The sequence below is a fragment of the Falco biarmicus genome, chromosome 6 (assembly GCF_023638135.1).
Source record: "Falco biarmicus isolate bFalBia1 chromosome 6, bFalBia1.pri, whole genome shotgun sequence".
Classification (NCBI taxonomy): Eukaryota; Metazoa; Chordata; class Aves; order Falconiformes; family Falconidae; genus Falco; species Falco biarmicus.
The window spans coordinates 8,950,093-8,963,062 of NC_079293.1; the positions used below are offsets into that span (position 1 = coordinate 8,950,093).

The following is a 12,970-nucleotide window of genomic DNA, read 5'->3' on the forward strand; positions in this document are numbered from 1 at the left end:
AGCCACTTACTGGGTAAAACATATTAAATACCTTCTACAGACTGGCAAGGCGGATAGGCAAACCAGGAACTCACATTCCTTTCAGATGAGAAAAAGCAGCACTCCTCCAGATTTTAGCCCTAGGAGCAAACCTTCACCACAAGAAAACTTCCTAGCCCCACTGTCCAAGCCACCCCGAAGGATTTGTCCTGTTTTTCCCATGGTATTTATCAGCTAACCAAAGCACAAATATGGAGACGATAAACTGCAGAATCATAGAATGGAAGGCACCCTAAAGATCACCCAGTTCCAACCCCCTGCCATGGGCAGGGACACCTTCCACCAGCCCAGGTTGCTCCAAGCCCCGTCCAGCCTGGCCCTGAGCACTCCCAGGGATGGGGCAGCCACAACTGCTCTGGGCAGCCTGTGCCAGTGTCTCACCACCCTCATGGTAAACAATTTCTCCGGAATATCTAATCTAAGTCTACCCTCTTTCAGTCTAAAGCCATTCCCCCTTGTCCTATCACTACGTGCCCCTGTAAAAAGTCCCTCTCCAGCTTTCCTGTAGGCCCCCATGAGGTACTGGACAGCTGCTATAAGGTCTCTCTGGAGCCTTCTCTTCTCCAGGCCAAACAACCCCAACTCTCTCAGCCTGTCTTCACAGGAGAGGTGCTCCAGCCCTCTGATCATCTTGTGGCCCTCCTCTGGAGTCAGTCCAACAGGTCCATGTCCTCCTTACGCTGGGGGCCCCAGAGCTGAGTGCGGCACTCCAGGTGGGGTCTCACAAGAGTGGAGTAGAGGAGAGAACCTCCTCCCCTGACTTGCTGATCACACTTCTTTTGATGCAGCCCAGGATACAGTTGGCTTTCTGGGCTGCAAACACACACTGCCACCGGGTCATATAATCCTTTTTTTTTTTTTTTCTTTTTTTCTTTACTACTATTTACCTGGGAGGACCTAGACGCTAACCCAGCAGGTATTCTGCACATTGCAATTCCCACTGAGCCACCAGGGATCAAAGCCACTTAGCATCTTACAGAATCAGGCTCACCCATCCCAGGTGAGGAGTTCTGCAGTGCTTCCATCCGCGGGGGCTGCCCAAGCCAAAGCACCACGGTGTCGCCAGGGAGCTGCGGCAAGAATAGACACGTATTTTCTCATTGTTTCCTTTGGCACAAAGAACGCGGTCCAAATGTCTTTTGTGAATTACATTTTTTATTAGATGAACACAGTTTTAATATATAACGTGTACACGGCCTAGGATGCAATGTGCTCCCTCCCCCACCAAGTTACGAAACACTGACACCGTGAAGGTGAACATCAGCTCTGCATTTGCGACCTTGCAGGGATGTTAGCAGATGGCCAGGAGTGGAAGCTTTGCACACACGTAGGTCTATGCAGGACAGGATGGAGCACATTAGGAAGAGGTAAAGGAACAAGGGAGTAAAAGCTGGATCTGACCTGGCTGAAGAACTGCTCTAAAGAAGCTGTTCTCCAATTCCCCTCCCAAATTCCTTGGGGAGCAAGAGGGTGAAGAATAGGCTGTGCTGCAGCCGGAGTTCCGTGGGGAGCAGCACCGCGTGGTTTCACACACGGCACTGCCAGCCAAGGGCCCCGTGAGAACTGCTGCTCCGGGTGCTGTCAACAAGCTGTGGGCCACTCTGCACCGTGTCTCCCACTCCCGCCCTCTGTGCAGGGCGAATATGAGGGGCTCCCTCCTCCCCCCACCGCTCGTGCCAAGATTTAGTGAAATCGGTGGACAAGTCCCTGAAGACTAATGGTATTTGGCACTTTCCTGGTGATGACTCCGCTCTTGCACTCCTATGAAGGGCCACAAGGCACTGCCTAAAATCTCAGGGTCCTACTTCTGAATCATGGCATTCCCAGAATTGGACTCCCTAAATAAATGGCCCGACGGGGGGACAGGGCAGGGAGGGATAACCAAGAGATCCACTGAGAGCCTGGCAGCTCCTTTTCACTTCAGTGACAGCACTTGGGCTGCTCAACACTTGAATCGGTTATTTTGAAGTGTAAACATGGATTTAGGGGCTTTACTCCAGGCCCACTTCCCTTGGAAGGTTTGATTCTAGACAGTCAACAGAAAGGTGAAGAAAAAAAAAAAGAAGAGAAAGCCACACTATGAAAAATCAAGAGTTCAGAAGACTCATCATCAAAAACTGATTTAACCTTACAAAGCGTGCGTCTTGACTCAGGCCTCAAAATCAGTTTACTGCATCATTAAAAAAACAGCAATATAGAAACTACCCCTTTCTCAGTTCAAAGTGTACGCACATCTAAGAAGACCCTACAGAAGCAGTCCTCTTCTGGCAAGGCACTATCCAGTAGTGTGTGGCACAAACAAAAACACATCTATCAAAGCCACTGATACAGTGAATGTGCACGTGCACATCGGCCCGCACAGCAACTTCAGCTAGGTACAAAGATTTACAGCTTAATTCACATGGCTCTCCCTCTTAAAAAGTGGGGTAGCTACAAGTATTAGCTAAAAATTGGGATCATTTGGTTCTTAAGCATACCTTTATATGCAAGTATTTTAAACAGAATCAAAAATTTGCTGTTTCTTTCAATAAATAGCTCCAGTTTCCACAGACCTTTCCGGTTACCCGATAGTTACATTTCATTATTAAAAAACTAGTTTAAAAAATTCCAGATCATCTTAACAAACTAGAGTAACAAACTAGAACTCTGCTTGCTTTAATTACAAAAATAAGGCTGTCACATAACAAATCAAATTCATATTCAAGCAACATATATATACCTCTTTCTTTTTTTTTTTTTTTTTTAAACTAGCCACTTACAATTCAAAAGCACATATTCTAAGGGACTTACACTGCCAATCCACCTAAGCAAGCAGGATACCTTTGGAGCTAGTGTTGTCCTCCATAGAATTTATTACATCCACATGTGTGCTCTGAAATAAGCTATGTTTACCTAACTGCTGTAACAGGACTAGCTCTCCACTGAATGGGAGATTTCTATTTTACAATTATCAAAATTCAAGAGGAGTTTTGTGAAACTAATTTCATCCCTGTAGAAATCAGTCTAGTTTTGCCTTTGACCTCAGTAAGCCTGGGATTTCACCCAGGATTACTCGTGTATATACTTACATACTTCGGTAAGTTTTTTAAAACTGGGACTTCAGGGAGTTCTCAAAGTTTACAATATATCAAGTACATGACAAATCCAGGATGGCTTCTCTGTAATCAACTGCATAATTATATAAATTTATATCTGTATTCATCTGCAAAGTTAAATATTTTTCTTTGAGTTTGGGTTTTTTTGGGAATAGCTATATTGAACTCGGTGAAGTTAACAATGTACAGCTCTATCTCATGTCACATTCACTTCCTACAGCAAGGTTCAAGTCTCATGAAAATACGGGATTGGTGACAAGAATGTCACAATAACTTACCACAGACAACATAACCCTTAAAAATGCACGTACATACATGTATATGCATGCTACCAACTCCCTTTCAGGATTCTTCTAGAAAAGGTGCTGTAGGTAAGATTTTGGCCAGTAGATACAACCATGGACTTGAAATATGTGTGTGCTCTTGCTCCATCTAGCCCTTTAACCAGGCTGAGGGGGCACCACGAATCCAAAGAAGAACTTATTTACGGATGGACTCCTTTAACATCTCCTTTTTTAAAGCTTTCTTGCCTTTGTACTAGAGGGAAAAGCCACACAGCTGTAAGCAGTTGGCAGCTGAGATGACACGACAGGAAGGCAACCTGTTCTTTACTCCAGCAACTGGTAGTCATGAACATCGTTCGTGTCATACCTGTGTAGCCATGAGTAAGCCAGTGGCCAAGATCTGAGAGGCTACAATTCTCCTGTTGTTCAGCAGCTTCAGCAGGGACTTGGATGATGACCTAGCACGCACCCTCAAAGTATCTGTGAACGACACCTGAACCTGATTCACTGGTTGGTAACAGCTGGCAGAGCTTCAGTCCAGCAGCATCTCAACAACCTTGAGGACTGGGCTAACAGAAACCTCATGAAGTTTGACAAGGACAAGTAGAAAGTTCTGCCCTTGGGGGTGGCAAAGCATCAGTACGGGCTGGGAAGTGACTGACAGAGTAATACCCCTGCTGAAGGGACCTTGGGATTTTAGTGAACGCCAAGCATATTGTAAGCCAGCAATGTACTCACTGCAAACAGGGGAAAGCATGCAGTGCACCACTTCAGGAGAAGCACGGCCTGCAGGCTGAGGAAAGTTATTACCCATCTCTACTCAACCCTGGTAAGGCCACACCAAAAATACTCTTTTGGGACCTTCAAATTCAAGAGAGATTTGAAGAAACTGGAGAGTAGCCCTCCAACAAAGCAAAGCAGTCAGGGGCCTAAAGCACACAGCCTGCAGAGAGGCTGAGGAAGCCAGGTTTGTTTAGTCTGGTAAGAAGGCGGCTAGAAGGTGCTCTAATGGTAGCCTGAAATTATCTCGAGGACAGTTACAAAAAAGGTTGGTGCCAACCTCTTCCTGTGAGTGCCAGAAAACAGCAAAGGCAACAGCCACAAATCACAGCCTAGGAGTTGCAGCTGGACATTAAAAGAAAGTTTTCACTAGGAGAGTACTGCAGAGCTGTCACAGGTTACCTAGAGGGTTGTGAGAACTTCATCTTTGGATATTTTTAACACTTTGCTAGACAAACCCGTATATGATCTGAGCTAGTGCTGACGTTAGCCTTGATTCTGACAGTGCTAGACCAGATGACCTCCAGTCATCCCTTCCAATTAATATTTCTCAGATGCCACAGTTACTGATTTTAACAGAACGTGATTTGTGGCACACACAGTGTTGCTTTCTGACACTTTTCACAAGTTTGGCTTCCTTCAAGCCACACAGTCTGAGAGATGTTGTGACTGCAAAGCTTTGTCGCATAATGGTTGTCTTTCATTTACCCAAAGACATAAGGACATTTATCGGAATGGCACTACCCCGTCACCATGAAATCACTTGACTAAAAAGCTACATTACAGCATAGCTGTTATTTTCATAGCCAGACTTGATTCAAAATGCATAATGCAATTTGACTTCTGTCTAGAATGCATTTTGTAATGGTTATTGGCAAGTCACACGCCCAAGTTCTATGTGCATCAAGGCGGTCCCACTGGAATAATCTCCACTTCCTTTACTTGGCTCCTGTCCATCGGCTGAGCTGACCATTGTGCCCTCATCCAGCAAAGCACACACTCAGCTTTCTGTCTTTGCAGCACCTCCTCATTTCCACACCTGGGGATATAACCAGGACAACAGCTGGGCGAGTTAGGTGTGCTCTTGGATGACGGTAGTGTTTAACCACCCATGGGACTAAGCCCTGACTCTCAAAGTATCCCCCTGACTCTCACGTGGCTAATGGTGGAGATGTGTGTTACAGAAGGTAAACTCAATGTTTTGGCAAAACTTCATTTTAAGGAAGTCCAACTATAGAGCTCCAACTTTGGGTGTTAAGCCTTTCTCGTTTAAGAGATAATATTAACTATGACATCTCTTCTCCTGAACTACCCAGTATTTCCCACGAAGAGTTTTCCTGCACACTTTACTTGCATTTGGGACAGGAACCATGTCAGAATACTTCACTTTGGCACCTCCTCCATGATAAAACTGTTTTTAAACAGTCAGTTGCATCATTAGACAAATCAAGTTTTCATGAACAAGGTTAGCAGCCCATGTTTCTTAGAATGAACATGATCTAGGATAAACATCACAATAAATAAATGTAGAGCAAAAATACAGCAGTTCTTGGCTTAGACTGAGATCTTAAGATTGACAATTTTTACCTTCTGGATCATAGCCAACACAAATACCCTAATAACCACCAGCACTTCAACTACCATGATGAGCTGATTTCAACTACAGTAGTTGGAAGAATTTAAAAAGGTAAGGAATCTGACTACATAAGTATATCCATGAATGATAGAAGCCCTACACTTCCACTCCTTACTCTCAAACATATGTCTGTTAGAGTATCAGTGCCAGTTGCAAAAGCAATCCAAAGACAGAAGTGAAACATCAACAATGAGTATCTAAAAAGGAAGATGAGCAGCCTGGCCTTAAACCTTTTCATATACGTGTTATTAACCCCACATTATTGGAGAGCACCGTCTCATGGCAAGCAGGCTACAATTAATGATGCATGTTTGCTCTATCACAGTGATCCATTAGGGAAGCTGTTGTGTGCTGAAGAACAGGGTCATTCATCCAGATGTGCTTGTTGATACTTTAGATAGGATTTCTAGGGTTCTGACTCCTATTTAAGAGAAAAGAGAAAAAAAAAAAAGATTATTAATGCTATGAATACATTCTCACCTCCTGTGCCTGTGACCTTCACATGTAAGGTGCCCTGAACCCTGGTCCACACGCCAGCTGAGGACGCATCACTCTGAAGCACTACCAGACCGAAGCACTGACCCGGCCAAGCTCACAGAGACACTTCTCCAGGCCTAAAACCGGTTATTTCCTAGGAAGACAGCTGCACAGAAGCTGCTATTTCTGATTGCAGTAGGACATCATCTTTTTCCTAGGACTAGTTCTTCAGGCTACAAAGCAAGGCAGGCCGCCAAAATAACCTGCTTCAACAGCTCCCTGCTGAGGTTTCCTTCCACTCCTGTCCCTCATGGGGTCCAGAAATAAATGAATTCCTGGCACAAGAAGAACCCTACAGATATCCGACAGATGCCATCCAGGCCTGAAACAGTGCTACTACCAAACACAGCTATACCTACAGTAGTCAAGGGAAGAAAAATCCTCCCCTGAGTGTCTGATCCACTGCCAAAAGGTGCACCATACAGTCTCTTTGAACAAGTGTCCAGGCTTTCATATGGGAATAATATCTCCTCTATTAAACTGCCCTCAACAGAAAGATATTATCTGGCTTTGTGTTCTGACCTGTATATATGTATTTGTTAAAACCTAATTCTTATCCAAATAGTTGATAAAACTCCTGACTGCTCCAGCATTTCAGCATTTAAAAAAAAATATATATTAATGCCTAACAAATAAATGCTGTCCTGGTTGAGCCATTATGCCAGGCTGGCCCAGTAAGATGTTTTGGTGTCATAAACTGCAGATATTCCAGTGATTAAGATTCTACTTCTTTCTCCTGTTACAATGAAGTCAGTTGCTTTCAATGTCAAGGAGAATGTATTCTTTAAACTTTATGTATCTGCTGTCCCAAATTAAGTCCCACCTATACACTTGATTCCATTTAGCATGCCTTGCTTTTCATGGCAACTCATTTCAATTACCTCATTAGCCTGAAGCTGATATAGACAAGGTATGGATCAGCACGGTGGTGCATCCAAACACACAAGAGTTCTTTCAGTTCAAAGAAAATTCAAACTCAGTGTGTCAAGAATGCCCTGAAAAGTCCGCAATAGTACACTGACCTTTGATGCCAAAGTAGGTTTCAATCCAAGAAAGGAGAAGACAGTATTGCTCTCCTTTGATTCAAAAAAGCTGTCATAATCCTAGAGAGAGGAAAAAAAAGAAGAAAAAAAAAAAGATGAGTCAACATTTGTATTCATGTTTTCCTGATTGATCTTACCACACCATGTATTAGACTAATGGGTGATATATAATAACACTCAGGAAAATATGGATACTCATCCATATTCTCCTATGCAAACCTAAAAGCTATTCTAAACTGCAATGATCTTGATAACTACAACGACAGGGAAAAACACATAAATTCTCTAACTATAACACAGAAAAATATGAACATGGACTTTCATTAAAAACAAATCTATTGTAGGAATTTTTTAAAGGTATTTAACTGCCTAACAATGCAAATATGTTTCTGACCGGGTTTCTGATTTGCATTTTAGCAAACAAAATGCTTCCTAACATGGAAATCTCCAAGAAGTTCTAAGGCAACTGAACTGCTTATTCTGTGGTGGAACAGAGACTTTGTCATCATTGTATCCTTTGAAATAAGCAATTGCATCTCAGCCATGGACAACCACATAGTTAAATACAAAATGTTACCTTAAAGAAACTGGTATAGAAAGATAAAAAACAACCCTCATTATCATGATTAAATCCCTTTTAGATTTCAGCTGATTAAGACCAGGGTTCGATCTCAAAGTGTTACTACTGCTTTTACTGATCTGTTTACTGCATTGACACCTGCTACTCCTCTCTCGTCTGATGAGCGGACAATACTCAGTTTTCAAGGGAAAAAATGGAGCACAGTTTAATGAATGGATTTCGCATATGGCAAGAAGCCAAGAAGTTTCAGGTTCTATCCATGTTTTGGAAAGATTTCCTCTGTGATCACCAGCAAACAATAAAGCACCCAGTTCAGACTCTTTCCCTCTACCATATAACTGCAAAATGGAAACATTAATCCTTACTTAACCACTTCTGTTAGTAAAGTAAAATTCTTTTAAATGTCAAAAACTTCAGGTATGTGCCCATCAGTACATAGCAATTATCTCTAAATATTTAAGAATTGTAGTTACGCTTAACTTGAAAGCACTCAACAAGAGAAATCCCTTTAAATATTGACTATGCACATACATGCTTTCAATACAGAGTAGTAACAGGCAGCCTCCGTGCCTCTACACGCTTCCCACTTGGTAACAGTCATTCCCAATGCACCTGATCCCCAAAGTTAGCTCTTCTTTGGTTCCGAACCTCTAATCTCATTACTTCTGAGGGCTCATCTCTCATTGTTACAGTTTCGGGTGCTTTCCCTGAAATTGCACTTCAATATTGCTCAGCAGCAGCTGCTTTGTTCACTTGTCTCCTTCTACTCCTGTCTTCTCTTGAACCTGTAACCTCACAAACCACCGCACAACCACAGGGGACCATGTAAAATAAACAGAAGTTCTAATTATAAAGCAGAAATCTTTCTCTGACCTGGCTGTTCTGGGAAGGTTGTCATAGGTTATGCAAAGATTAGGAACCTTCTTTTCTCTTCCAACCAGAGTTTACATGCCTAGTCAGTACCCACTTGTGATTACATTTTGGCTTCTCAGTTCCGAAGCAGGAAGCAAAAATGGTCTGGGCAAGCAAACATTCTGCTTCCCAGTATTTCTCTGGGTTTTCACAATGCAGTGTGAATCCCTGAATAACCCCTTCATCCCACCTGCCAGATGCAATTACAAGATATACCGAATTATATCCTTGCAGAAGTAAGTTCTGAAATAACTTTATAAGGAAAGTGTGTACTTGTAGATAAAGACTTGACTTCTCTTTGTTCTTTTTTTTCTCTCCACTAATGTAAAATAAAAGACTGTTTGGACAGAAAATACACAGTCACCACAGCAAGGATAATACACATCCCACGAGACACCTAATCATCCTGCAGATGTGCAGAATGTCTCTTAAAACCTTTATGGTGCATCAGACAAAGATGCTTTACTAGCATTTCCATAACGATATACTGCTATTCCAACGTGAACAACTGTCCTAGCAAAGTGATACTTTGCATAATCATTGAATAACCTCAGCCCAGACAAACACATAGCTGCGCTGATAGTTTCCCAGCTTCACCCTCTATACTAAAAGCATTGGCCCTGAAAGACACAGAGAGGCCAGCAGGAGTGTATGGTCGTCATCAGGCCTCAGACATATTAGCTGACGTAAGAAGAAAGAGTAAACCTTCTTAAGATGGCTTTTTGTCATCGTCATCTTAAAACATGGCATATTGCTATGCTGTAGCCTAGGGCAGTAAGTCAGTATTCCATTCCTAAGCTTTATGTCTACTGATCGTTTCAGCTTTCATACACATGTCTATCTATGTATATACATAGAGAGTACGCTCATTTCTTCTATCTGGTTTTCAGTTCCATGGTTCTCTATGTGTGATACCTAATTTCCAATGAATACCATCTACTCACTTCGCTCTATGGGAAGAGGCAACTTTATTTGCTTTCCCTGACAGGGGAATGAAACACCTCAAGGAATAAAGCAGTTCAGGAGCAAAAGAAGGTAGAATCTCCTGCAATGATTGGCATTGTAGACTGGAAAATAGACTTTGCAGACAGATGCTGCTTATCATTACGAGCACAGAACTACTACCATTACTGTTTAAAATGCTAATATATGAAGTTATTAGACAGTTTTAAGTTCCCTCACTATTAATTTTAGGTATGGTCTGTTCTACCTAACTTTGCAATTAAACACAGAATTCAACAAAGGAATTGGCACTTTTACATCAATCTAAAAAATCATTAAAAGGTGATGGATAGATGCTAAAATCTGAATTAACATAAATTTACAATTAATATCCAGAAAGTAAATCAAAATAAAATAGACAGATCTCACAACTAAGCCATGGCATAAGCTGAAACAGTACTGAAAGCAACCCCAACAATGCCATGGATTAAAAAGGGACAATGTAATCAGTGGATACCTATAGGAATAACAACTAATGCTGAAGCTCTGCAGAAGGATGCTTGATTAAGCCCTTGACCTCTACGAACGAGACTTGAAAAACTGCATGGATGCTGTTAAACTTGAAACAGAACCAGCCTGACTCTGCTAAAATAGATGAAAAGCCATGAGGGACACAAGCTATATAAGCAACCACCTGTGAAGACAGCACATGATTGGAGAAATAACCTTTATTTTCTCCACTGGGTTCATCTACAAGTGAGTCACACTATCGCTGCAGGTAGGGGAGCAGTGGATGGGTACAACCCACAGGGAGAAGAGCAAGGGCACCCTCCCTCTGCTATCAGGGCAAGTTTAAATTGCCTTAAGCTGCTCATTACAGCCCTGTAAACTATAAGCAGCCAACCGGCAGGCAAGCAGCTACTGCAAGCATTTCTGCAGTAACATGGCTCAAGACAGGCATCGTTTTCACTCCCCACCAGGAGCACCCTTTCCTCCTAAGCACACAAGCAGTTTTCGCGAACCCCCAGACACCTCTTTGTCTCAACAGTCTGTCTAAGGAAGGCTCTCTTGTTTGTTTGGGTGAGTCATCATCTCCCACCACTGTTTTCAAGTTCTGGGGTTCTCCTGAAGTGTGTTAATACCAGTACTTCAATTAGCGCTAAAACTATCACTACTCTAACACCATGGTTTTGTCACTGTTTGTTAATAAACTGGAAAGAAAAACGGCAGGGAAGGGTTCACGGCCTGAAAATAATGCCATAAGAAATAAGACTGTATTCCTGGCTCTGACAACGACGTTGCAACTCAGCTAATCCACCAATATCTGTGAAAATCTATTTAACTTAACCTCTGTAAAGTAATTTAAGTCTTACTCATAAAAAGCTTTCTACAAGTACTAGTTATCACTTATTACTTCCAGAAGCATCCAGGGCTGATTTAGTTTGTTTTTTCCACATATTTACAGATTATCAAACCTGGAATCACTTACTGAAAAAATTGTGAAGGTTAAACAATGAGCTAAACTGAGTAACTGCATGTTTGAAAGAGCACAAAACCCAGTGGATTGATTAATTTTAAAAGGAGCAGAATATTTAATAAGCACAAGAGATTATCCACAGAAGCAATCTCCCTGATGTTTTGAAATATCTGCATTGCGAAACGTATTAAAATGCTATTGACAGTTCCTTGCTTTTATGGGGGATGGGGGGAAGAAGCATCATGCTTTTAGATAAAGTAGCAGTAAAATTTTTATAGGAGTATTTTCCTACTGATCTCGGCAATGAAAACATATGGTCCCAAAACAATCAAATGTGAAAAAGAAGTCACAGAAATGCATAATAGTCCTATAAAAGTTGGAAGAAATCACTTTAGTATGGTAGTTCCTTGAGAGATTTTTGAGAAGTATGATCTCAAGGAACATGATCTGAAGGAACACAATCTCAAGGACCTGTCGGTTGTGCTTTGGCATGTGGTAGGAGTTCAAAGTGGGCATCCCTGGCTTTCCCTGTAACACAGGCAAGATAACAGCTGTTCAAAAACATCCTCCCTTTGATCTTACCTTTACAAGGAGAGAAAGTCTGTGCAGATTTGGGCCACATGTAAAGACCCTAAATCCATGGGTGAGGACATGAAAATTCTTGTCTCAGATAAAGAACATCCCAGTGCTACCAGCAGCAGATGCAGAGGCTGAAGAAGGAAAATGGTGCCAAGTTCAGTGGAAGTGGAGAGCTTCATGCACAGGCAAGAGCCCAACTTACTTGCAAGCCAATGGGTTCCACTTGGAAAACTGGGACACTCTGCCTTCCCACAGAGGAAAGACACCACCATCAGCTGGTTTTGGCAAGGCAGTGGTTCCCTGTTTCTGCACTAGGCTTCACCACTGGTAGCAAGTTACTACAATCCCCCTGTCACTGTCCCAGGCAGCTCTACCAAACCTGCAAGTGCTGCAGCTTTGCTGGGGTCAGCTGAGCAGTGCTATCCTGCCCCTCTGCAAGGAAGTGGCTCCCACTGACACCCTGGAGGCATTCCAAGAGCAGCTGTTAACCTAAAAATATATGAGTATGACAAACTGCCACCCACTGCCCCACTTCAAAAGGCAACTATGTGCACAACCAGAATTTGGACTGTATCACTTTAAATTACAATCCTCGGTGCTTTCCAGAGCAGCTAATTACACATATATGCATAAAATTCTGGCAAAATCAATAGCTGATTAAGGTTACTAAAACCAAGGGGACATAGAGATGGCGTACGTCAATCATCAGTGATGCAGAGATGTTCAATCCGTCTGGAAAAGTTGAAAAGCCAAAACCACAGGTGATAAATCACAAAGATGAGGGTATGAAAGGTTACCAAGAATGACAAATGCCAGGAGAATAAAATATATCTCAGGATGGTTTGAGGGCATAGAGAAGTGACAGGAGTATAAATAAGGTAAGTAAAGAGCTATTTCAAATCAGAAAAGGCTTCTTAACACAGTAACAGCAGAGTGCTTTAGGCCTGGTTCCTCATCCTTAAAGTCAATGGCAGCTTGGTCACCCACCAAGTAGTCTAAGCAAGATACAGCCCTTCTGTTTTACCACAAGAACAGAACAGTTACAGCATCAAAGATGTTCTAAGAG

General features: G+C 42.3%; 1 protein-coding gene across 1 annotated transcript in view; it reads right to left on the minus strand.

Moving 5' to 3' along the window:
• Positions 1–1,176: 1,176 nt before the first annotated feature.
• The window catches only part of SH3BGRL2 (SH3 domain binding glutamate rich protein like 2), a 48,291-nt gene continuing 36,497 nt past the window's right edge, over positions 1,177–12,970 (minus strand). The window contains exons 3-4 of the mRNA XM_056344819.1: positions 7,394–7,474; positions 1,177–6,255 (exon numbers count right to left, since the gene is read on the minus strand). Coding sequence (XP_056200794.1) covers positions 6,241–6,255; positions 7,394–7,474 — 96 coding nt within the window. The 3' untranslated portion in view covers positions 1,177–6,240. The remainder of the gene's footprint in view (positions 6,256–7,393; positions 7,475–12,970) is intronic.